Source organism: Lynx canadensis, chromosome A3 (assembly GCF_007474595.2).
Source record: "Lynx canadensis isolate LIC74 chromosome A3, mLynCan4.pri.v2, whole genome shotgun sequence".
NCBI classification, from domain to species: domain Eukaryota; kingdom Metazoa; phylum Chordata; class Mammalia; order Carnivora; family Felidae; genus Lynx; species Lynx canadensis.
The window spans coordinates 11,584,332-11,608,807 of record NC_044305.1 but is presented as its reverse complement, the minus strand read 5'-3'; the positions used below and the strand labels follow the sequence as shown (position 1 = coordinate 11,608,807).

The window sequence follows — 24,476 nt, the reverse complement described above, 5'->3', positions numbered from 1 at the left end:
TGAGCCACTCTCTCTGAGCTACATGTGTCTCAGCAGTAAGGTGAGGGTGATAATGCCCCAGCCCAAGGTTAGATTTGAGGATTGAATAACTACAATCCTGCGTGAAAAGCATTGGACATCAGTGAATGTGAGACCCTTTCCTCTTCTACACCTGTCCCCCAGGCACGGTTTCATGTCTTTGTCCTAGTTTTGTCCTACTTTTGCAGGAAGAACTTTCTCAAATGTTGCTTAATTAATTGCAAGAGGTGCTTAGCAGACCTTAAACAAAACCAAAAAAAAAAACAAACTTTAAAATATTTTTGTTATTCTAAAAGTAATACCTTTATTCTTTATATAAAAGTTAGAAAACACAGAGAGAGAGATTACGTGCGATACTATTACCCAGAGGTAATTACAGTTAACAATTTGGTGGGAGTATACATACATTTTATTGAGATGGGCTTATATCCCGTATACTGTATTGTAACTTTTCCACTGAGCAGAGTTGGAAAATAATGTCACATAACATCATTTTACTTGTTACAGAGTATTCCTTTCTACAAATGTACTATGATCTGTTTAGCAAGTTCCCCCATTATTGGCTTTTTCACATTTCTCTTGGCAAAAATTTCTATGGCTTTATTAGGAAATTCTCAGACATCATGCTGTAGATAAGACCTTTAAAAAATCTGATGGCAATATTTTTTTCTTGTTTAGGATCTACTCTGAAAGCCTTTTAGCTTTTGGGTTTTAACTTTGGTTCTGTGTCTTGACTACACATACTGAACATTCGTGATAAAGTATTTTGTCCAAATTGGAGGTGACATCATGAGTTATTTTTACACATTGGGAGCTCAGCTCAGCTGCTTTATGTCTAATTTATTTTGCTTTTAAAAATCTGTCAGAAGGAGGATCTCTTCTGAGCTTTTCCAAGAGGAAAGAAAAGGTTAAAGGTTTTCTGTTAAAGACTTTGACAGAAGGGTAAAGATGAGAAGATACTTTCTTTTGAAAATGAGAGATGATGGAGTCGCTGTAACTAGCCAAAGTTTCTTCCTGGAAAAGTGCTTTTTTGAAGGCCAAGATCGCCTGTGATGGCAGTTCCCAAAACTGGCTCCGTGCGCCACAAGCATGTGTAGCTTCCAGCCCCCGCCCCCCCTCACCACTGCTGGTATCCGGCCCGGGGTGGAACATGCTGAAGGCCGGCCGTCCACCCCCAGCGTCTGGCGAGGGCCCTCCGTGTGCCAGACGTCACTCAGAGACCCGCTGGACGAGACGGAGCTCAATCCAAGGGGGGGGGGGGGGGGAAGCTGCTCACGGAAAAGTGAGCGCAGTGCCTTGAGTACGAGAGACAGCCAGCCATGCTGAGGGGTTCGAGTGAGGCTTCTCAGCCAAGTTGTCCGGGAGCCGGTCGGCATATTCAGGTTGAAGAGGAGAGAGAGGGGAGGGTCGGGGAGCAGTACGGGAGAGGGCCGCTTCAGCTTTCCTCGGTTATAGGGTACAATCACGTCTTGTTTCAGAGTGGGCTTCACAAATGATTGCTTTCAAAGTGACCTGACGCGTTTACCTTTGCAGCTGAATATGTGAATGAATTACCCCTTTTTTTGAGGTTTTCGCTTTCAAAAGTTCCAGAAAGCTATCTTCTGCTTCTTCGAGGGTTTTTTAAATTTTTTTTTTTTAATATTTATTTATTTTTGAGAGAAAGACAGAGTGTGAGCAGGGAGGGGCAGAGAGAGAGGGAGACACAGAATGCGAAGCAGGCTCCAGGCTCCGAGCTGTCAGCACAGAACCCAGCACCGGGCTTGAACCCGCGAACCACGAGACCATGACCTGAGCCAAAAACGGACGCTTAACCGACTGAGCCACCCAGGCGCCCCTTCGTTAATTTTAATTAAATTATTTTTAGCTTTGATTTGTTAGTATGACGATTTATTCTTACAATAATTGCTGTGGAGGAAACCTTCTTGCGCTCTCCGGCCGCAGCGTAAGCTCACAGAATGGATCCTGAAGCAGCCTTGTCTCGTATTCTTCAAAGCGTGAGAAAAGGACCTGAAAAACAAAAATGTAGAAATTTACCAGGTCAGAAAGAGTCCAAATTCTAATTTCATTCATGTTGAGTTGAGAAATCGTTGGCCTCTGTCCTGGGTCTCCTGTCAACCCTTGGTGTGACCTCACCAGTGAGTCACTTCCGTGGGGCCTCCGCATGAACGGAAAGCAAGGCTCCAACCAGCGTACCAGCCGCGGCCACGATATGGGGGTCGGGGCCGGGCACTGTGTGCGGGTGGCCTGCAGATCCGTTTGGGAACTGTGGGTGAGCACTTGCCCGGTGAGAACCCCTGCTGGCTCTCAGCACTCCCCAAGGTGGGGCGTTAACCTGTGGTCTGCTGGGAAAGAAAGGGGTGGGGGAGTTGTGCATTCAGGTCCCTTTGGAAAACTTGTGCGAGAAAAGTTAGATTCCTTTTTTGCAGGAGTTTTCAGAACCTTTGTTACGTTACACTGTGCTGCGAATCACTACTGAAAACTTCCTGAGGTTATTTGACCAAGCTACCATTTTATCAGAGATTATCCCACTTTAAAATGATAGCAATTCATGAAACTGAGTATTTCTATTGACAATTCTTTGTTTTGTTTACGGATTCAGCAGAAATTTACTGAGTGTCTTTGTATACTAGGCTCTGCCTTAGGCCCTGGATATGTGGCAGTGAACGAGATGGATGCAGGCATGGGCTTCATGAATGACTCATGACTTTGGCACTTGCTGTGAAGAAGTAAGGGACCAGGAGAGCCTGTAATATGTGAAGGGGTCAGGGCGGCTGGCCCTGAGGAAGTGATACTGGCCCTCGGTTCTGAGGAACAAACTGGGGAGCTAGCTGGGGGCAGGGAACAGTGAAAGATGACCTACAGAGAGGTGCCCATGACAGTGGGGTCCTTTCTGAATGAGGACATGGGGTCACGAGGGCAGAGGAGTCAGCTCATGCGTAGACAGACTGGCCTTCCTCCTGAAAAGCAGCAGGAAACTGTTGCTGGGTTTGAACCGGCCAGTAACCCGATCAGATTGTGTATTTTAAATGGATCATGCAGGCCAGTGAGTGGAGAATGGGTCGGTCCCTTAGGAAGACAAGGATGTTTGGACAGAGTGATGGAGCACAAGGCCCGGAACAGAGGATGGTAAGGGACGGAAGGAGAGAAGTGGATGGGCTTGAGAGTAGTCTAAGGGTAGAATCCGTTAGGAGGAGGGTCTTTAATGACAGAATAACTTCGTTGTAATGGTATAATGGTTTCCCCTTTGGGGAGAAAACCGTTCATTGAATTTAATGGCTTCCGACATTTTACTTTGTTCTGTTAGCCTAAAAGGAAAGTTCTTTTAATTCTCCCTAATGCCTCCTAAATCCACTCTCTCAGCCTGTACCCAGTGACACTTCTTTTTTTTTTTTTTTTTTGGTAATTTAAGTTTAAGTTTATTTATTTATTTTGAGAGAGAGAGAAAGAACCTGAGCAAGAGAGGGACAGAGAGAGAGGGAGAGAGAATCCCAAGCGGTTAGCGCAGAGCCTGACGCGGGGCTCGAACTCATGAACCGTGAGATCGTGACCTGAGCTGAAACCAGGAGTCAGACAGTTAACCCACTGAGCCACCCAGGCGCCCTCCCAGGTCGCCCCATTCTCATCTGATTTCCTGCCATGGCTTCAATGATCCCCCCCACAGCGGGATTCCCCCCCCAGGATCCCCACACACACACACACACCAGACTGGAAACACTGCCCATGGCTCCCTAGTGCCTTTGGGATGAACTACCATCTCCTTAGCTTGGTTCATCAAAAGCCTTTCACACGTCCGCCGTGGCTGCTGGTCTTGCCTTTTCTCTTGCCGCTGTTCTCTGCACTGGCACCCCCGCCCCTGTCCCGTTTCTGTGTTCTGTCCCTGCTAATCTATGAAATTGAAGCTTCCGGAATGTGCTGTGCATTCTTGGGCTCCTTGCCTCTGCACATGCTACTCCCTCGGCCCCAGGCACTTTCCCTCATTTCTTCACCTGTTAACTCTTCTTTTTTCTAACTCTAAACCTGGCTCACGTGTCATGAGGAACCTTCCTTGACCACCACCAGGCTGAGTTAGATGCCCACCCTGTGTTTCTGCACCCTGTGCCCTTCCCCAAGTGGTCATTTGTTCCCGTCTTGTTTGTCTTCCTCTCCAGACTGAAGGAGCCCTTCCAGGGCAGGGACTCTGCTCTCTCATCTCTGAACCCCCTGAAACTAACACCATGCCTGCAACAAAGTAGGCGAACAAATAAGTGACCCAACCCAATGATGGAATGAGCGAATGAGCGCCTAAGCAAGAATCAAGTTTTGAGTTTTAGTTAACTTCTAATAACTTTGTCTATAACATTTTAACTTCTTCCTGTTTTTCTTTTATTTCCTAGCACAGCTGAAGGTTTAACAAGGAAAAATATGTCAGATGTCAGTGGGTGGCAAACCTTTTTGCAAGCCCTTGGCTACTTCCTCAAAATGTTCTTTGGCTCAGCAGCACTCGGCACCCTCACTGGCTTAATCTCTGCACTAATATCCTTTTAATATGATGAGCACACGTGGCCGAGAAGATTTTCTTAATTACATTCATCTACATTCAGCCATTTTCTCCCCTTCCTTATGGAGGCCGGGGGCCAGTTTTAGTCTTAAGGTTGAGTTTGAAGAAGGATCTTTATTTAGTTTGGGTTTGAGGATCACTTTAATTGAAACTCAAGGATTTTTAGATTTAACATGTTAAGATTTAGGACGTCACTGTTCAAAGCGTCAGATCTCAGTTGGATCTGATTTCAGGGGAGCTTCTCAGTTCAGAAGATTTTCAGTTTCTACTGCCTCACTTTTCACATTCAGAGAACTGGAAATTAATTTCCTCTGAAAATACCAGCTTGACTAAGTCTTTACCCCACTGAAAGTGTTTATCTGGAAGACCAGAAAAGAGACTTTTAAAATGAGCTCCATCCAAGTTATTCGCACTGATTGCATTGTTTAACAGCCCATAAGCTTTTCCAGCCGGAGGAGGAAAAGGCTCGTTAAGGCCAATGACACCTTCATTGCTGTAGAAAATTTGTCCTGTTTAAAATAGGAACAGGCACCAGACCATTTCTGTGGGAGCCTAAACCTGTGTCTCAGGGAGTTGGCCGCCTGGCCCTCGTCCACGAGCAGTTTGTTCCACAGATGGCCGGGAGAGCCACCCCTGCCTGTGACAGCCATGCTTGTCTGCCGTCCTGTTGAATTTTGCCTTTACCTCCTTTGTCCAGAAGTCTAAAGGCTCTATTGTTGGCTGACAGCGTCTCATATTGTACCAATAAACGGGATGGAAAGGAGAACTTTTTCTAGTTCAGCGTTTTCCTCCATATTCCTCTCGGGGGCCAGGGGGGCGGGAAGCATCGGCTGTGATGGAGCCAAGTAGATGGGTGCTGTGAGCCCAGCATAGGCACGTGGGCTGTATTTGAATACAGAGAAGATTCTCCTTCCACAAGGGCGTGAGTTTAGAAGTCTCCAGGAATAGGAAGGAGGGTCCTTCTGCGGGGCCTTTTACCCTGGAGTTCTGGGCACCCCGTTAGCGGTCTCCTCTGACGTTGGAGGAGGGGTGAAAGAGTGACTCAGCCCTGGAAGGGACCTGCCATTGTGGGCTGTCCTCAGTCTGGCTGCGGCCCCAGCTCTGCCCCCGCAGCCCCAGCATACTGCCAGCCTTCCGAGTCAGCATTTTTTAAACACGTTGACTTAGGTTGATTTTAATTTTTCCCCCACCATTTGTCTTAGGAATTTACAGCTCTTAGTGTTTTGTCAGCTTCCCTTTCGTAAAACAACTGTCTCCCTGCAAAGAAGAAAAAAAACATCCATAATGACAGGTTTTCATGTGTTACCTTGGAATGTCCCAAACTCTTTTGTGTTCATTGTTTACCGTATGTATTTGGAAGGCAGCGGTTTTGTGACTTTTCTACATCTCCCGTCAACTGTCCCTCGGTTCTTTTTCCTTGACAACTGTTATTTACGTGCTAAAGCATATTGACTTGAGGAAAACGCCTTCCTTGGAGTTTGGCATGATGATCATCTTTGCTTATCTTCCTTATGGGCTCGCTGAAGGAATCTCGCTCTCGGGTAAGTGACAGAAACATGAAATGCTGGGGTTGACGGCGGTCCTGCCTGGTGAAAGAGGTTATGTCAGTGGGGTCACTTTCAATCCCAAGAGACAGTCACAACTCAGAAGAGCTTAAGCAATAAAGGGGATTTACCGGCCCTGTAAGGACACCTCTGAATTTAGACCTGGCTGGATTCAGGGGCTCAGTGTCATGGTCACACTTTCTCTTCACCCACCATCCTGTAGTGGAGATCAGAATATCACTTCCAGTGCTGCTGCTTTCCCAGAACAAGGCCTCTGAGGGGCCTTCACTCAAAGGATGGGGTCAGCCTGCCAAGGGCAGTGAATCCTCTAGCCTGGCCCTAGACCCTGGTGCCCACTGATGTGCTATATTTTATCATTACAGTTTTGCCTTTTCTAGAATGCCGTACAAATGAAATCATGTAGTACGTAGACTTTTGTGTCTCCTTTCTTTCAGTCATCATAATGCTGAGAGACATCCATGTTTTGGCATGTATCAGTAGTTTATATATACATTCTTACAGCACCACATTTTATCCATTCGCCATTTGAAGGACATTTGGGTTTTTTCAGATTTTATAGCTATGAATATTTGTGCCTATTTTCAAATATCTTGGATAAATACCTAAGGGTGGGGTCGCTGGGTCATATAGTAAGTATATATTTTATGTTATTAGAGACTGCCAAGTGTTTTCCAGAACGATGGGACCATTTGGCATCCCCACCAGAATGTTAAGAGAGAGTTCCAGTTGTTTCACGTCCTCATCAACACTCACTCTAATGTTTAAAACTTTAGCCATTCAGATATGTGTGCGGCAACTTGATTCTGATGTGTTTTGGAGTAATTCTCTTTCTATTCTGCTTGGGGTTCATGGAGCTTCTTGGGTTTATAGTTTATGAGGTTATAGCTCTTCACCAAATTTGGTAAATTTTTACCCATTTCTTTAAATGACTTCCTTCTGTTCTCCCATCTCTTCCCCTGTTGGGAGCCCAGTTACTTAAATTATGATAGACAACATGCTATCATCCCATAATACACTTTGCTTTTCTAATTTTTTTCAATCTTTTTCTTTTGTTCTTTCTAAGCTTTACTTTGCTTCGGCCAGTTTCTGTTTCTGTGTCTTTGTGGCTTGGATCTTCTGCCTGCCCATTATCCTGCCGGTCCCGTCCAGTGTATCTTTCATTTCAAATATTGTGTTATTCATCTTACAGAAGTTCCCTTTGGGTCATTTTTATATCATTGATTTCTCTCCTCACGTTCATGATTGTCTCTACATTCTTGAGTATATGGAATACATTTATTTATTTAAAAAATTTTTAATGTTTATTTTTGAGAGAGAGAGACAGAGTGTGAGTGGAGGAGGGGCAGAGAGAGAGGGAGACACAGAGTCTGAAGAAGGTTCCAGCCTCCAAGCTATTAGCACAGAGCCCAACGTGAGGCTCGAACTCATGAACCGCGAGATCATGACCTGAGCCGAAGTCGGACGCTTAACCGACTGAGCCACCAGGCGCCCCGTGGAGTACATTTATAAGAGCTGCTGTAATGTCCTTGTTTGCCAGTTCCATCCTCTCTGTCCATTCTAGGACTCTTTCTGTCAGTTACCTTTTCTTCTGCCTCTAAGTCATATTTTCCTGCTCTTTGCTTGCCTATTAATTTTGTATTGAATGCCGGTCATTGTAAACTTTATTATGTCGTTGACTACTAGATTTTCTCGTATTCTTCATAGAGTTCTGGATTTTCTTCTGCCGTGTCTCTAAGTTTCTTGGAATCCATATAATCCTTTTGAAGTTTACTTTTAAACTTTGTCAGCAGGTCCAGACTAGCACTAGGAAGTAATGCAGTGCCCTTCTGAGGACTCTGCCTCCTGTCTCATGTATTACAAGGCCACCCCGCTCTGGCCTGCGGGAACGCAAACTTGCCAGCCTTATGTCTCCTTCAGGTTTGTTGGCCTATTGCTTTTAACAGTCCAGGATTCAGGGGACCACTCTTGCAGTTCTCTGGAGCTCTCTTTCTGTGCAGCCCCTCCTCTCGGGTATCCTGGCTGCTTCGGGTCCCCCTCTTCTCAGCTACACTGACTGTGCTGGGCTCAATTTGGAGTTCCCCTCCCCGAGCCTCAGCCTGGAAACTATGTCAGGGCAGTAAAGTGGGCTGGGGCCTGGAGCAGGAATGGCCACTTTGTTTGTTTCCCTGTCAGTAATGTTTCCCTTCTGACAGTCCTACCCTGCGGTGCCCAATGCCAGAAGACAGTTTCGTTTCATATCTTTTATCAGGTCTTCTAGTTGTTTAGGGCAGGACGGCAGTTTCCACAGCAGTTATTTCTTCATGGGCAAAGTGGAAGGCCCCAGTGGTTTTTAATGACTGTTGAGCAGAATTCTCCCCACAGATCACTCTCTGGAATTACACGTGGGAACTCTGTGAGCAGATCTTGCCAAGGAGGACGCAGAGAGGACTCTGGCCATTCTCAATGGAGAACTCTTTGTAAACCTCATGGGGTTTTTTGTTTGTTTGTTTGTTTGTTTTTAATTTGATTTGTGCCCAAGCCAGTTCTCTTGGATAATTTTGTCTCAGTATCTGCCATCAAGTTCCTTCTCTTCTCTTTCCTGAATTTTGCCACTTACATAAACATTACCTGTGAGTCATTGGCTGTAGCCTGGCTATTTTTACCTCTGTTTTTCTAAATTGCTCCCCACCCCTTTGAGATGAACATTGAGTACCTGCTGGCAAAGATAAATTTCATGCCTCTGTTTGGAATTTGTGATTAAAACAGAGGAGTGTGTTTCTTGTTTCCAGAGAGGCAGTGTGAGTTCTGTGACTAGGGTTTTGTTTCTTCGAGGACCTTGGCTGCACACGCCAGTAGGGCCGAAGACAGCACGTGCAAGCCAAGAGCGCACACGGCCACCTCTCGACAGTTGGCCTGGCCGTGCCCACGTTAGTCTTCGGGATATCTGTCACACAGGGTTTTCAGAGAAGGCTAGGATGGCCCTGATGTGTTGTGAGGACCTTCTAGTCCGTCGGAAAAGGAGTACATCAGGAAAGGTGATGTTTGCTGTCCCTCCTTCCTTTCCACGCTGTGCTTTCCCCGTCACAAAGGCTGGAGCAGAATGCTGCCTCCAAATCACACACCTAAATCACGTGTTTGGAACACAGGAGTTAAGGACACCAGGCAGACCTGGGTATGAGTCCCAGCCCCGCCTCTCGTTAGCTGTGTCACCTCACACGGCCCATGTAACCACTCTGAGCATCCACTTCCTCTTCATGAAATGGGGCCCCCCCGAGGCTTGTGGTGAGGATTAAAGGGAGCGATGCAAGGAAAAATCCTGACCGAGGGCATCAGTGTGTGCTATTAATAGGGTGACCGCACATCCTGGTGGCCCTAACATGTAAATTAATCACTCTCAAAAATATCCTGGTTTCAACAGCCAATTAACTAGTCCCCCTAATTATGAGTTAGTGTTAGCTATTCTCAGAATCTTTGTTTTAATTCTATCAGTGTTAGTTATTCTATTCATTCAGGCCAGTTTTGAGGGCCACTTTACCCTCTAAGGACTGAAGGATGAATAGACCCCCACCTTTGTCAGTTTAACCAACTGTGGGCTGAGGGAGGGGGATTGGGGCAGAGTGACACTCTGTCATGATGGGTCACAGAGGATGGAACTTTTGGGGTTGAAGGATGAGCTTGCAAAATTGACCAGGACGTAACACGTTCTGCAAAAGGTTGGGAAGATGTGGGCCAAAGGTGGAATGTGTTGTGCAGCCCTCACGTGCACAGGTGCATATCCAGGGAATTCCTTTGCAGCACTACCTGTGAGAGAGAACATTTGTGTGTTGGAAGCAACCAAATGTTCACCAGTCATAGGAAATGAAGGAAGTTTGGGTCTGTTCTCAAAATGGAATCCTGTGCAGCCGCTGAATAAATGAATTTGACCTATTTGTGCTGCCACAGAAAGAACTCCAAGATGTATTGTTAAATTTTAAGAAAGAAAATTGGAACACCGTGTATTCGTCCTTTCTACAAATATTTATTAAATGCCTATCCTGTGCCGAGAACTGTCCTTGGTACTGGGGATGCAGTAGTCAGCAAGACAAGAGCAGAAGAAAGACAGTTCTTTCGTAAACCCATACGGTAACTTCAGGTAGTGAGAAGTGACAGGAAGGAGAGAAATCAGAGCCATGTCATAGTGGCGTGTGTGGGGGGGGGGGGCAGACCCATCATGCCTTAGGGGATCAGGAAGGTCTCCTCAAACAGGTGGCACCCAAGCTAAGACCTGCATGGTGAGAAGGGAGTCAGCCAAGGAAGGGTCTGGGGCAGGAATGCTGAGCAGTGCTAAGTGTCCCAGATCAACATGAGGGAACTTGACGCCCTCCAGGAAGAGCAGGAAGTACAGCAGGCTGAGGCACAGAGGTGAGGACCCCAGCCCACGGGGTTCTTAGGCCCGAGAAGGAGTTGGGATTCTGTTATATGTGCAAAGGCAGGTCAGTGTCGGGAGGCCTTTTAAAGATCCCCCTGCTGGTGATACATGCCGTGTACCTAATGCAATCCTATTTATTGCTTTTTAAAGATAGATAAGCTTTATAATGGCATAGGAAAAGAACAGGCAATCTGTATAGGGAACTGTTAACAGTAGTTACCTCTCTAGGCGAGGTGATGTGAATGGAGATTCGCTTGTTTTACTCTGTACCTCGGAGTCTGGATGTTTTAAAGCAAACTATGTTTATTTTGAGGTAATTAGCAAAGAAAATTGACTATGGTTTGATCCAGACTTCAGGAAGTTCATCATATCTTACCTACAGTAAGGCACAGTACACTGGAAGTCGTACCACATGACATGTTTCACCTTCTGCCTTTGGACTTGAATCTCTATTCATCACCATTCTTCATTATGTTTAAAATAGTGGGTTTAACTGAGACTAGAAATAGACTTCCCCTCTCCCTCCCTCCCCCTTTCCTTCCTTCTTTCCTTCCTTCCAAGAAGCTGACCTTTTTACTGCACTGTTATTTACATCCTTAAATGATTTTGCCTTCTAGAAGAAGTACACGTGTCAGAAATTCTTACAGGGCATTTTTTTTTTTTAATGTCTATTTTTGAGAGAGAGAGACAGCGTGAGCAGGGGAGGGGCAAAGAGAGAGGGAGACACAGAATCTGAGCTGTCAGCGCAGAGCCCGACGCGGGGCTCGAACTCACAGACCGCGAGATTATGACCTGAGCCAAAGTCAATGCTCAACTGACCTAGCCACCCAGGCGCCCCAAGGGCATTTTTTAAAATACCCAGGCCCTTTGTCTCTGTAAGTGAGCCCATTTGCGCCATTTTCCCCGTGGTGTTTTTACAGCATGTGTGGAGGGCACCTGCAGGGGGTGAAGGTGGTCTGGGTGGCGGAAAAGCTACCTGCGCTTAGGGAGCACTCAGGGCAGACACTTGAGCTGCCCCTTGGGCTTTTGCACCCTCTGCTGACGCTGACTCTTCCCTTTCCCCAGAACTCGAGAGATGTCCCCACCTCAGACTAGCCCGGGGTAACGGCGGTGGCTGGCTGTTCACTCTTGCATTGGACAGAGGGCTCATTTTCATATGGTCCAAATTCAGCCTCCAGATGGGGTTTGTTTATCTATACGGAAAAGTTGTTAATATTTGAGTTGGTTGTCGTCATTAGAAGCTGGGAGATTTCCCATAAGAAACAGATTTCTGGCATTTCTCAAAAAGCCAGAAGGGGGACTGGTCAGCACTTAGGCCCCCCACCCACAGGGCTGCCATCAGAACTTTGTAGGTGGGCTTGTGTCTTCTTCACCCACGTGCTGGTCACCCTTTTTTTATTTTTATTTTTATTGTCTGGCCCCTAGAGATTCTGTTTCCAAACCCTGGCCTAGGGCACCAGACTGAGCAAGCCAGCCAGACCCCTTCTGGGCTATGCTTGTCCCCTTGCTGCAGAACGCTGAGGCAGGACGGGCCCGAGGGTGGGCAGGAAAGGTCCCTGGGGCTCTGGCAGCGGGAGCTAGCATTCAGTCCCAAGGCAGCTCCCACATTCTGCTGTCACGTCTGACTTCCCAGAGCCTTTGGCTTTCTTGGAGTTGTCATTTAATGTTGGGACTCCAGCGGGTGGTGATGACCTCTGTGGGTGGGACAACAATGCCGGTGGAAGGCCACTCGTGTCACAACCCATACGTGACTCAGGCTCCTCTGGGGCTGACCTTTACTTCAAGGTGAGCACTGCAAGGTCTCAGCTTTGCCAGTGAGTTGATAACCCTTCTCGAAGCAGACTGGTGAAACAAAACCCCTTGGAAGCCCAGAAGCTAGGAACTTTTGCCACTGGACTGTGATGCTAAGGCTCAAGTCCGTAAAAACTGAAGTGTGTCTGTGCCTCTGTTCGTGATTGAGCCTCAGTTTTCTCATCTGGACATTGGGACTGACAGCACCCACTCATGGAACCATCAGGGGCTAGTGAGGACAAGCCGCGTCCAGTGCCCGTCACAGGACCAGGGCTGAACAGGTGTGGGCAGTCTCTCAGCTGTTCAGTGGAGTCCCACACTCCCACACCCAGCCTCTGGTCTCTCCCCTTTTTCACGTTGCTTTGCCTTCCCTGTATTTTGTTGCAGCGTCAGAAAGGGTCAGCAGTCTGGAAGGTCACCTGCAGGAGCGGACTGGGAGAACAGCCGGAGGCTTTCTTGTGTGTGTTTTATCTAGCAGAGCCGTGGTTCAGAGCGACTCTTGACCTGCAGAGTCCTCTCGGTGCCCTTGAGGAGCAAGGAAAGCTGTCGCCCGTCCTCTCCTTTCCCTGTCCCATCTTGCCAGGTGTGCCTTATGGGAAACACTGCTGGAATTTTCCTGCCCAGCCTCCTCTGTAGGAAAGAATGAAAGAGCAAAGGAATTTGCTGTTTCCCAAGAGGACTGGGAGATAACCTGGCTCTGCCTCGGCTCTCCCTCAGGCCAGCAGTGTCTGGTGTGCCGCACACAGAGGGGGCCTGCCTGTATTTGGAGGGTATTGTCTGAGCCTTTGAAATGTCTCCGATGCAGTTCTGTGATCACCCTTTTCCAAATGGAGAGTCAGCCAGTAATCCCTGTCTGTCTGCAGAGTGGCAGGAGTGAGTTAAAATTTTGCGTATAAATTTTGACTTGTAATTCATATATTTGGGCACCTTATTTAATGCCTTTGTAAAAGTCTCAGCTTCCTTACATGAAGACGAGACCCCCTTTCTGCTGCTGAGGCAGAGGGCAGCACTGAGAGGTAACCCAAGCACAGAGCTTTGGGAGTAGTTAGGGGCAGTGGGCAGATGCAGAGATCAGTCCTGAGTGACCAGTAGAAGGGGTGGACTCTCTTGTGGAGCTTTAGACAGAGGACACAGGGGCGCCTGGGTGGCTCAGTTGGCTGAGCGTCCAACTTCAGCTCAGATCATGATCGCACGGTTCATGTGTTCGAGCCCGTGTCGGGCTCTGGACTGACAGCTTGGAGCCTGGAGCCTGCTTCGGATTCTGTGTCTCTCTCTCGCTCTCTGCCCCTCTCCCACTCACACTCTGTCTCTGTCAAAAATGAATAAATGTTCAAAAAAAAATTTTTTTTTTTTAAGAAAAGACACATTGGGGCGCCTGGGTGGCGCAGTCGGTTAAGCGTCCGACTTCAGCCAGGTCACGATCTCGCGGTCCATGAGTTCGAGCCCCGCGTCGGGCTCTGGGCTGATGGCTCAGAGCCTGGAGCCTGTTTCCGATTCTGTGTCTCCCTCTCTCTCTGCCCCTCCCCCGTTCATGCTCTGTCTCTCTCTGTCCCAAAAATAAATAAACGTTGAAAAAAAAAATTAAAAAAAAAAAAAAGACACATAGCCTTTTATTGTCATTCTTCTCTGTTTATATTTTAGGCGTAACTCCTGGTGATTATGGGAAAATTAAAAATTAAATAAAAATCCACCCATTCTCCACATCCATTCTCATGCTCCCTTTCTTCCCCAAGAGTGGTTCACCTGCACCCCTTCTCTCCATGGGTGATGCAGACAGCTCACGCCTGTTCAGCCCTGGTCCTGTGATGGGCACTGTACGTGGCTTGTCCCCATTCCCCTCTGACAGCTCCATGAGTGGGTGGTGTTAATCCCACTGTCCAGATGAGAAGACTGGGGCTTGGAGAGGGGAAGAAGCTTGGCCTGAGGTCACCCAGCCTCGGGAAGGAAGCTGCCGGAGAGGGGGGCCTTTAGCATTTCTCTACAACCTCTGGGAGGCCCCAGCTATTCTATTTTTCGCCTTTTTTTTTTTTCTGAAAACATGTAATCCCAGAGGGTCCAGTGACTTGTAGAAAAGTGTGATATTATTTGCGTATCACGTAGCAGGTGCTTTTCTCCTCTCCTCATGTCTGCTTTGCCTCTTGCTCCCTCGCTAGGCATCATGGCCATCCTGTTCTCGGGCATCGTGATGTCCCACTACACGCACCATAACCTGTCCCCGGTCACCCAGATCCTCATGCAGCAAACCCTGCGGACTGTGGCCTTCCTGTGCGGTGAGTTCTGCTCTGTGTGGTTCTGCGCAGGCCTGCCCACAGCTCACTGCTTTGCCACACCCTGATGCAGGAGGCCTCAGATTCTCCCTCTCAGGAGAGACAGCAGAATTCCTCAGAGCCACATACTGCACTCCCTTATCTTTTGTTTGTTACCCTGGCTTTCAGATTCCATAATGTAAACCTAACTCCTGAGAACTTTCTGGAACATTTGATGGCCTACAATTTTAAGACTAAAAATAATGAGACGCATATGTTTGTAATGTTTTAAAGTGACAGTCCCAAAAATGTGTTCCTTGGCACTGGCATTGGTGAGGGTTAGGTGGGACAAGACTTCCCAGTCCGACAAGAGTCTGGAAAATCCTGGGGAAAATACAGTTTCAGCTTGTGAGCTGCAGAAGCATCTTGAGTTACTGAGGAGGGGGGTGGGGAGTATAGTTAGAGCATTTCCCCAACCTGTCCACAGGCCCCTTTCCGCTAGAGCGGCTTGAAGGACATGATCCGGGAGCTCGTACACTGATGCTCTCACTGTCGGGCGGGGCCTGCCATGAGGACTGTTTCTGTCAAACAGTTTCAATGTGAGCTCTTGCTCCCCCACACTCTGTACCTCCCTGCCTCCTCCCTGGTTAAGAGCCGGCAGCAAAGGACACACGCTCACACAGTCCCTCCCCTCCGGCTTCCCGGGTGGCAGGGCCCTGGCATCATCGCCAGCATCTGCCTGGCACTGTGGCGGGGTTCGTCTCATTTCCGAGCACAGGCGCCACACCGTCATGTGCTGGGAGGCAGGGCCAGGCCGTGCAGAGGCTTCCTTCTGCAGCCCAGGGGGTTCACATGCCCAGAGGTCAGATGACCTGCCCGCGGTTAAGAATTGATTCTGGAATCCAGGTCTGTCTCTTCCTGGTCCGGGGGGGGTCTTTTTTCCACAACGTCCGACTCACAAAGTCCTAGCCAGGGACGCTGAGCCTGACTCTCACAATTCAAGTAATATAAAGCAAAACACCCATCTATTTTGTACCCATCGGACTGGCATACCTTTAGTTTGCTAATACCCACTTCCACCGTGGGCATATGGAACACAGGCCCCACTGACAGGCGTGGGCACTGATGCCATCTTCTGTGGAGAATCATTACAGCATCAGGCTGGGTTTCAGAGCCGTATGCTCTTTGACCCAGCAATGCTCCCATCAGGAATTTAGCCTGGACATTTGTCATAGCTGGTAACAGCAGAAACAGAAACAGCTTAAGTATCTATTGGTGGAGTCTTTGTGAAATGAGCCATGACATACCGACATAATGGAATATGTGCTGCCAGGGAAAAGCGTAACATAGATCTGAGTAGGTTCTAAATGAGCTTATTTGGAAAGATCACAAAAATGTTTATTAGATAAGAAGAAAATTCAGGGAGAAGGGTGGGAGCAGCTTGTGCACTTGCTTTAAAAAGAGACACGTTTGGAGGAAAAACATGGCTGAAATGTTTTAAAACAGCCTCTGTTGTAGGATGTTCAGCTATTTTAAAATGCAGTCTTTGTCTCCCTGATTATTAGACTATTCTGGGGGACATCACAGGTTGAGCAGGGAGACTAGTGCTGGAAATTCATACGATGCTTTCTCTTGGGATATACAAGTGCCTGCTTGCACAGACAGTAGGTGTCAGACTCTTTCTGACTTGTGGGGTGAAGCCAAGAGTTGGAAATACCCTCCTTGCTGCAGACCCTGCAGGCGTAAGCCATCTTCCCAACCCTGTGGCGGCATTAACTACGTGAAGTCGAGCATTTAGCTTAGTCCGCCCCGGCAAGGAAGTCAGCAGAGGGCCCTTTCCACATTAGTTACGTGGTGTCTGCGGCCATTTGCTCTGAATTTTTGCCGCTCTGCTGTAGTCGTGATCCTTGCTAATCACAGTGTTCGACAAATAGACAGGTTCGTGTGTTCATCATCTTCCCGGGTGGGAGAGTATTGATTTGCATGCGTTTGACAGTTGACCCACTGCCTGGGGAGATTCTGAACAAGCACGGGTTGTGTGTGTGAGAGGGAAGAACGGAAGACGCCAGGCACACGTTCCACCAGGATCTCGGCTGCAGGATTTTCCAGAAAATAAGCAGAGTGTTACAGTGGGCTCTCACTCGCCGTGAAATGTTTGCTTGCTTAACAATTTAGTACTGTGTTAGAAGAAAATAGTTGGGGCTGAATAATCCATTCTTTGGTTTGTTTCAGAAACATGTGTGTTTGCATTTCTTGGCCTGTCCATTTTTAGTTTCCCTCACAAGTTTGAAATTTCCTTTGTCATCTGGTGCATAGTAAGTATTTTCCTTGTTTTTTATTTACTTATTTGTAGATCAATAACCACATGTTCTGGATTCACTTATGTAACTGTTAACTGTTCAAGGTCAACAGCTACATAGACACTCTTCTGTTTAAAGTTTCTTTTGTTAAAAAATCACAAACATACAATAACAGGAAAAGGGATGGAATTAAGTGAATGAATATCCCTGGGAATGAATTTTCACTTCTTTTTAAATTTCAAACGGCCTTGAATTTATGGTCTTGTCTAAAAAGTAAAAGTTTATCTGTTTTCTCTGGTGGTAAAAGCAGATCTCAGAATTGGAACACATAATTGATCATAACCATGTAAAAACATCATGCATAGAAACAAAAACCATGTTAAAAGATATAGCTCAATGTTCACAGTGGTTATAGAATTGGGGATGATTTTCTTTTCTGCTTTTTCTGGATAATTTATAACGCATATATTTACTTATTACTGTAATTTTCTTCCAATGTGTCCATTTTGGAACGTGACCTTGGACACTTGTATGAAGTAAAGATTACCAGGCCCTTACCTCCCCGGAGGTTCACCCAGAACAGTCGTCCCAGGTGATTCTTACCATTCAGAAGGTTTGGGAAACTTAGCAGTGGACTTGAGGCGGCAGGAGGAGACAAATTAAAATATACCTTTAAAAAGGGAAAAGAAAAGTTTAATCATTCACAGTAGAATAAAATCTTTTGGAGAATGGAGTGGGGGAGAATAAATGTTTAGCATTTAAAACAAAGGTCCAGCTCCCTCGGGCGTCTGATGGAAGTGACATGAATGGCTTCTAACATGTGGGCATTTAGCCTGGCGCTTCCAGGCCCGCCTTCCCTTGGTGTGAGCTCACCTCCCATAGGCCCGCCTGCTGATTCATACTGTAATCCCTAATTTCATCTTTGTTGTCCTTTTAGATCCACTGTTAATTTAAGACATGTGAGAACACACCTTGTTGTTGCTGAATTATCATAATTCATCTTCGGTTAGCTTTTATTACCAATGCCACTTAACAAAACCCAGCTGTTGAGAGGCAGGCTTTTTTTTTAGCACTTTCACCTACCGTGTGCAAACCAGTGAGGCCTACCTGTTTGGCATGGGGGGAAACTGAGGCACAGAGAAGCTAAAGAACCCTGAGGAAAAATGTTTCTCCTTGCAGCAAGAGCCCTTTGCTTTTGTCACTGTTATCTGTCCTCCGAACTCAAGTTTCAGGACAAAGAGAACAGCAGCAAGAGCCATTTACAGAAAGTCTAGCAGCCTTCGGTGTGGTCGCTGGGTAAAAGGGGCCACATGTGGTCAAACCCGAAACCCAAGTGCGGGAATGAAAGATGAGATTTCAGTGGGTGAAACGAGATGGCTCTCTCGGCCGTGGGCTGCGAGCAAAGGGAAAAAGGGAAGGTGCTCCAGAGGGGGAGCTGGGGCTCCCCCACCGTTGCCGGAGGCTTCCCCGTGCTATTCAGACGGGTCACCTTCCGCTCACTCAGTGGTCAAGGGCACGGGCTGTCGGGGCTGACCAGGTTTGGGACCTGGCTCCACAACGTCCTGCCTGGGTCAGCTTGGACCTGTTACTTAACTTCTCTGTCTCCGCTTACTCCTGAAATGGAGACAGTAATACCTGCTTCATAAGTATATTGCAGGGATCTAAACTGAACAAGATAGAATGCATAGAAAATGCTTAGCACAGTGTCTGACATAGAAATGTTACATGATTGGGAGCCATTGTTATTAACTCGGCCATCCGAGGCACACAGTCCAAAGCAGGCTCAGTTTGTGCTTGTTAAAAGAATAAACTTTGGGGCGCCTGGGTGGCGCAGTCGGTTAAGCGTCCGACTTCAGCCAGGTCACGATCTCGCAGTCTGTGAGTTCGAGCCCCGCGTCAGGCTCTGGGCTGATGGCTCAGAGCCTGGAGCCTGTTTCCGATTCTGTGTCTCCTTCTCTCTCTGCCCCTCCCCCGTTCATGCTCTGTCTCTCTCTGTCCCAAAAATAAAAATAAACGTTGAAAAAAAAAATTAAAAAAAAATAAAATAAAAGAATAAACTTAGAGTCTACCGAATGTACACGTGTGTATCGTATGTATATTATTTTTAGTTTAGTGAGAACCAAGATGAAAACAAAGAGAGCAAATTAACAGTAGTGCTAGGTATCCACTTAGATAAGATTTAAACCTTATCTAAAGCTGTATTTTGTTAAGACTGACTTTGGAGATGGTTAGGAGCCAAAAGCCATGGCAAGCAACTGACCAGACAGGGTGTGTGTGACCTCCTTCTAGAACATACCTACACATTCCTTTTGCTTGGAGAGCAGCATTTACGAGAAGCATTACGTGGGCCCTTCTCAGTGATCCCTCCTTTCCCTGAGGAGTGGGGCACCCACGGGAGGGTGAGGAACACCTTGTCTGTCCCTCCAGAGCTAGCCCATTGGGAATGATTAGCGCAGGCCCGTCCCATAGCGGAGCACCTTGGGAGGAGTGAGATTGCCCCTAAATTAATCTCTGGATAGTTTGGCATGGCCTCTTGCCATTCAGTTTTGTTCTGCTCTCATAACTAAAGCCGGCTTTGATGCCTTGTTAGTCGTCTCTTTCTGGCTACGGAAACATAACGTACAAAGTGCTATCCTTTCCCAGACTCCTAGACACTAGCGTCTAGAGCAGCACGCCCCAGCTGGGTCTCTGCCTAGCACTGTCATTCATGTCTCTCATGGCCAAGGGGAAGGCTGTGTTTATTACGGGTGTGTCACAAGATCTGTGTTAGCTTCAACAAGCTTGAACTTGGAAGACCAGAGGTTTCTGAGACTTAGTTGGTTGTTATTCACAGGTACTTGTACTGTTTGCCAGAGCGGTGAACATTTTCCCTCTTTCCTACCTCCTGAATTTCTTCCGTGATCATAAAATCACACCGAAGATGATGTTCATCATGTGGTTTAGTGGTAAGTCCAACGCTGAATGAACAGTGGAAGGAAAATACGTCGTATAAAGGCACACGTCGTGTAGAGAGAGCCCTTTGACGATGAGCAGGCCTCAGAAGGCAAAAACCATACGAGCTCCCGCTTAACAAGCACCTACTGTAACCCAGGCCCCGGGCGAGTCCCTTGCAGACAGGACCCCTCACAGCCTCGGTGCCATGAGTAAATGGGTAGAGTGCACATCTCCTCCACACGTGAGGAGGCTCAGGCTCAAGGGCAAAGGCCTTGACTGGAGTCGGGGGACGACAGGAGGCAGAGCCAGTATTTCCTGTCTCTCTGTCCCTGCTCCTCTGGACAGACAGGGCCTCCAGGTGAGATGCGAGGCGCAGCTCTCACCTGCCTGCAAGTAACGAAGGGCTCAAAATAAAAAAGGTCTGTTTAAATTTTTTTGCCAGTACAGGCTGGGTTTGGATATTTTTTTAATTTAGTCACTGAGTTCTGAGAGTCGATTGGAACATTTTAGTTTCTGTGCAAATTCCTCTACCTTTTAAAGGATGGGAATGATTTCCTATTTGGTACCTAATGAACTGGCTCCTTAGGCATCTTTAAATTTGTTTTTGAGCAATATGTCCAGCTCTTTGTACTTTCTTATTTAAATAATATAATTTAAATATTCCACGTGGGTCGGGGTATAGCAACATGCCTTATAAGCTGTTCTCTACTCAACAGCATGATCTATAATTCCTCACAGATTTCTCTCCTCTTTCAAAAGGCCTTGTTTAAAATATTTATGTGTGTCTGTGCGAGGTGTGTATGTATGCAGAGCGAGAGAAACTTTTTTCTCAATCTTTCTTGCCAGTGAGAAAAAAGTTTTTGTAAAGTAGTTAGTTGATTTCAAAGAACATCTAAGAGATGTTTTATCAGATATTTTACATGTTATGTGAGCTTTGTGGGAGAGGGGCGCAGGCTAAGAGACCTCTGTGGCACGGGGCATGCTGCTTTAAACAGTGAGGGCTGTTGACCCCAGCGGTTTTCTGAGCCCCTTCCCCACAGATTTTCACCCTCTCTTTGCTGGATCCTCAACCTCTGTCTCTACTGAAGCATCATCATTGAAACTCTTGAAGATTCTTCTCTTTGCCTCCAAAAACCCAGCACCTTCAACCCAGATCCCTCCCACACACACACCCCCCCCCCCCAGCTGCTTCCCGTCTCCCATCGCAGCCAGACCTCTTTAAGCGGGCTGTCCTCACCTGTTTTCTTCACTCTGTCACCCCCTGTTCACAGGGCTGAACTTGGCCTTGCCCAGGTCACCAGCGACCTGCAGCCAGACCTGGTGGGCACTGGCTTTGAGCTCCTTCTTCCCACCGACCTGCTTTCTGCCCGGAGACCCTCTTCCCTGGGCCTCCGGGCCATGCTCCTGGTTGCCCTCTTTTCCCTTTGGGGTCTCCACAGTTTCCCTCTCCTCCTTTATAGACCCCTCAGTATTGGCTTCCTCAGGACTGAGCCGCAGACCTGATGCTGCTCTTGTGTTCCCACAAGCTCGCTCATCCTGCGGCAGTTCCCATACTCCCAGAGCTGTTTGCTCTTAGATCCTGACTCCTGTGTCTAAATCCTCCTTCAGTGCTATGGAGACACTGCGATCTCATTGTCTAGGACTGAACTTACCTTTCTGCCCAACCTGCTTCTTTTCCAGCATCCCCTTTCCATGGAAAACAATAATGTGTATTACAACAAACGTGTGGCTAACTCAGTGTTTGCTGTGTCTACACCTGTCCTGTTCCAAGACATTTTCTCCTCAGGCCACCCACCTGGCAGGCCCTGTTTTTAGTCCCGTGTGACAGGTTGAGAGGTTGAGTTGAGTCTCTCGCTTTAACCTGAGAGGCCTGGGGGAAAGCAGGGCATTAGGGGGTAAATCCAGGAGCTAGACTCCAGACCCTGTGCCTAGACCACTCCTAGGACACCCCACCATCGCCCGTGCCCTTCCCTTCCTCGGCCACCCCACCTCCCGCTCGCCCCTGTGGCCTGTTGCTTCCACTCTCCATGTCTCTCTTAATGCCATCCCCCTGCTGTGTCCCCATCTTGGGTCTACGCTGCTCCTGTGGTCACACCCCCATTATGCTGTGATGCTCCAGCCTCCGTGTCCGGACCAGATCCTTCACTGTGTGCCCCCCCCCCATTCTCCCTTCTTCTGGCGCTCACCATCTCACGGGTCCTTGTCTGAGGTCTCCCCTCCCTGGGACCTCCCCTCTCTGGCACCAGGCAAGCCAGGAATTTTCCCAGGAAGTGCTGTTTTCCAGCTCAGTGCAGCCCTTCAGCCCAGCTAGCAGCCTTGCGGGGGACCACACCAGGAAGGAAGAAGGGAAGAGTTCATGAAGCAGTTCCTGGCAGCCTCTGGCCAGCAGCAGAGCAGCCCCGAGCCTGTCAGGAGCTGTGCAAGGGCAGCATCTTCAGAAACCAGGGGCCGCTGGCCAAACTGCCTTCTTTGTGTGGCCCTGGGAGGACATGTCTTTCTCAGTCTCAGTTCCATATCTATCTATCTATCTATCTATCTATCTATCTATCTATCTATGTATCGTGAAGAAATGGAGGACCAGCTTTACCGGCTCTCCTGTGAAGGTCCAGCGAGATTGTGTGCGCAGAGCCCTTAGCACAGGGCCTGGCATTCTCACGCATGCACATCTGGGGCTTCGTGGCCCGGACAGGTCACCTCCTGTGAGCTGCTTGGCCACCCTGTGAAGTGAGAGTGGCATGAGCGCAGGTCCCACTTCTCTGCAGCCTGCTCTCCTCACACCCCTGGGCCTCACGGGCGGACCTCGCGCTCGGCAGTGGGGTGCGTTAGAACGTGCGGCCGGCCTGAAACGGGGCCGTGCCCGGATTGCCAGGGCGCCCGGTCGGTGACACAGCTCCCTCCTCCCTGTGCGTCTCCTCTGACCCCCTTCCCTGCCCCCAGGCCTGCGGGGGGCCATCCCCTACGCGCTGAGCCTGCACCTGGACCTGGAGCCCATGGAGAAGCGGCAGCTCGTCGGCACCACCACCATCATCATCGTGCTCTTCACCATCCTGCTGCTGGGCGGCAGCACCATGCCCCTCATCCGCCTCATGGACATCGAGGACGCCAAGGCGCGCCGCAGGAACAAGAAGGACGTCAACCTCAGCAAGACGGAGAAGATGGTGAGTGCCGCGTGGGCCGGGGCGGGGGCGGGGGCTTGGTCTCCACTGCAGCTGGGAAGGGGGGAAATGAGACACGATTTGAGGACCTGAGCACCTACGCACGCACGCACGCACGCACGCAGAACCAGAATTCCGAGGGGGAGCCTGGGGGGCCCAGCGTTTTGTGGATTCCCAAGCCCTCCCGGTGATGCTGATGCGGCCGGAGTTTGAGAACCACCGACCGCCCCAGAGCATCCACATGCCCTCCCCGCCCCTCCCCCCTCCTGCACCCGCACCACCGCCCAGGCCCGCCAGCGGAGGCCACGTGGCGTGGCTTCAGAGCCACTCCTCCAGCAGAGCAGCAGTTGCTACATTCATACTCTGGTGGCCTTTGGTCATCCCTGCGGAGGGTGGGCCTGTCCTGGGCCTGGGGCCTGGAGCGGTGCTGACCTAGATCCAGTGACCTGACACCGCCTCCCCCTCCAGTCCGGCCCTGCCACGCTACTTGTTCTCATTGCCCTCCAGTTCCCACCAGGACCGTTCCCCGCCCCCCACGCTGACCAGGAGACGCCGGCCCAGGGCAGAACCACAGCTGGTGCAGCTTTGGGCAGAAATGATAAAAGAGCCTCCCTTGTTCCGTTTTCTGGGAATGAAATAACCTAGGTGGCAGTTCCCAGTCCTGCCCGCACATTAGAATCACCCTGGAAAGCTTACAGACCAAACCCCAGCCCACACACAAATTCTGGTTTATTCATAATTCTGGTTCATCCCTGGGTATCCATCGTGTTTTCACAAACCTTCCCACCTCCCCGTGGGCTCCCAGGAGGCGCTTTGCTGGCCACAGACACCCCGCACTGATGCGAAAGCACAGTTAGGGCTGGGGACGCTGGTGGCCGGAAGTGAAGGGCTGCTGGATGGGCCGGGTGGTGTGGGGCCCCCCAGGAAGACGCCCGCTGATGACCCTCAGACTCCCTCCCCTCCCCCCGCAGGGCAACACCATCGAGTCGGAGCACTTGTCAGAGCTCACAGAGGAGGAGTATGAAGCCCACTACATCAGGCGGCAGGACCTCAAAGGCTTCGTGTGGCTGGACGCCAAGTACCTGAACCCCTTTTTCACGCGGCGGCTAACTCAGGAGGTGGGACACTGGCCCGCGCCCCCCAGCTGAGGCTCCCTCCCCTTCCTCCCTCAGGACCTGCCGTGGCCAGGAGCGGGTGGGCAGCGGGGAGCCGGCCGGGCCAGCTCCCCCCTACTCGGCCCTCTCCCCAGGCCGGCAGCTGGATGCGCTGTGGAACTCAGCATCTGCTGTTTTTCCTTCACTGCCATTTTTAGCGCTAGTTTAATAATAGACTCGTCAACAGTTTGGTTTTCCTGGATGATAGACTCAGGACATTGATCGGCTACTGAGTCTGAGCTGAAAATTTCAAACATGCGGGGCCTCAGGCATTGGCTTAGGGCTCTTGTTCCATCCCCCTGGGCACAGCTGTCCTCTGGGTGACAGTGACACAGTCTCCTGGGGACCAGCCTGGGCCTGCTTTGCCGAAACTGCCATCCGGCCCCACC

The 24,476-nt window shown here is 49.0% G+C and overlaps 1 protein-coding gene across 4 annotated transcripts in view; it reads left to right on the top strand.

Annotated features, from left to right (window-relative positions):
• SLC9A8 (solute carrier family 9 member A8) overlaps window positions 1–24,476 on the top strand; it is a 72,073-nt gene that overhangs the window by 40,290 nt on the left and 7,307 nt on the right. For 3 of the 4 annotated variants that reach the window (XR_003967557.1, XM_030309425.1, XM_030309424.1), the window contains 7 exons: window positions 4,392–4,530; window positions 5,991–6,096; window positions 14,452–14,568; window positions 16,777–16,859; window positions 19,678–19,789; window positions 22,716–22,936; window positions 23,905–24,051. Coding sequence is in view for 3 of the 4 variants with exons in the window: in XM_030309425.1 (XP_030165285.1) it covers window positions 4,392–4,530; window positions 5,991–6,096; window positions 14,452–14,568; window positions 16,777–16,859; window positions 19,678–19,789; window positions 22,716–22,936; window positions 23,905–24,051 (925 nt within the window). In the remaining variant the exon portion in view is untranslated. The remainder of the gene's footprint in view (window positions 1–4,391; window positions 4,531–5,990; window positions 6,097–14,451; window positions 14,569–16,776; window positions 16,860–19,677; window positions 19,790–22,715; window positions 22,937–23,904; window positions 24,052–24,476) is intronic. The other variant, XM_030309426.1, reaches the window with a different exon arrangement.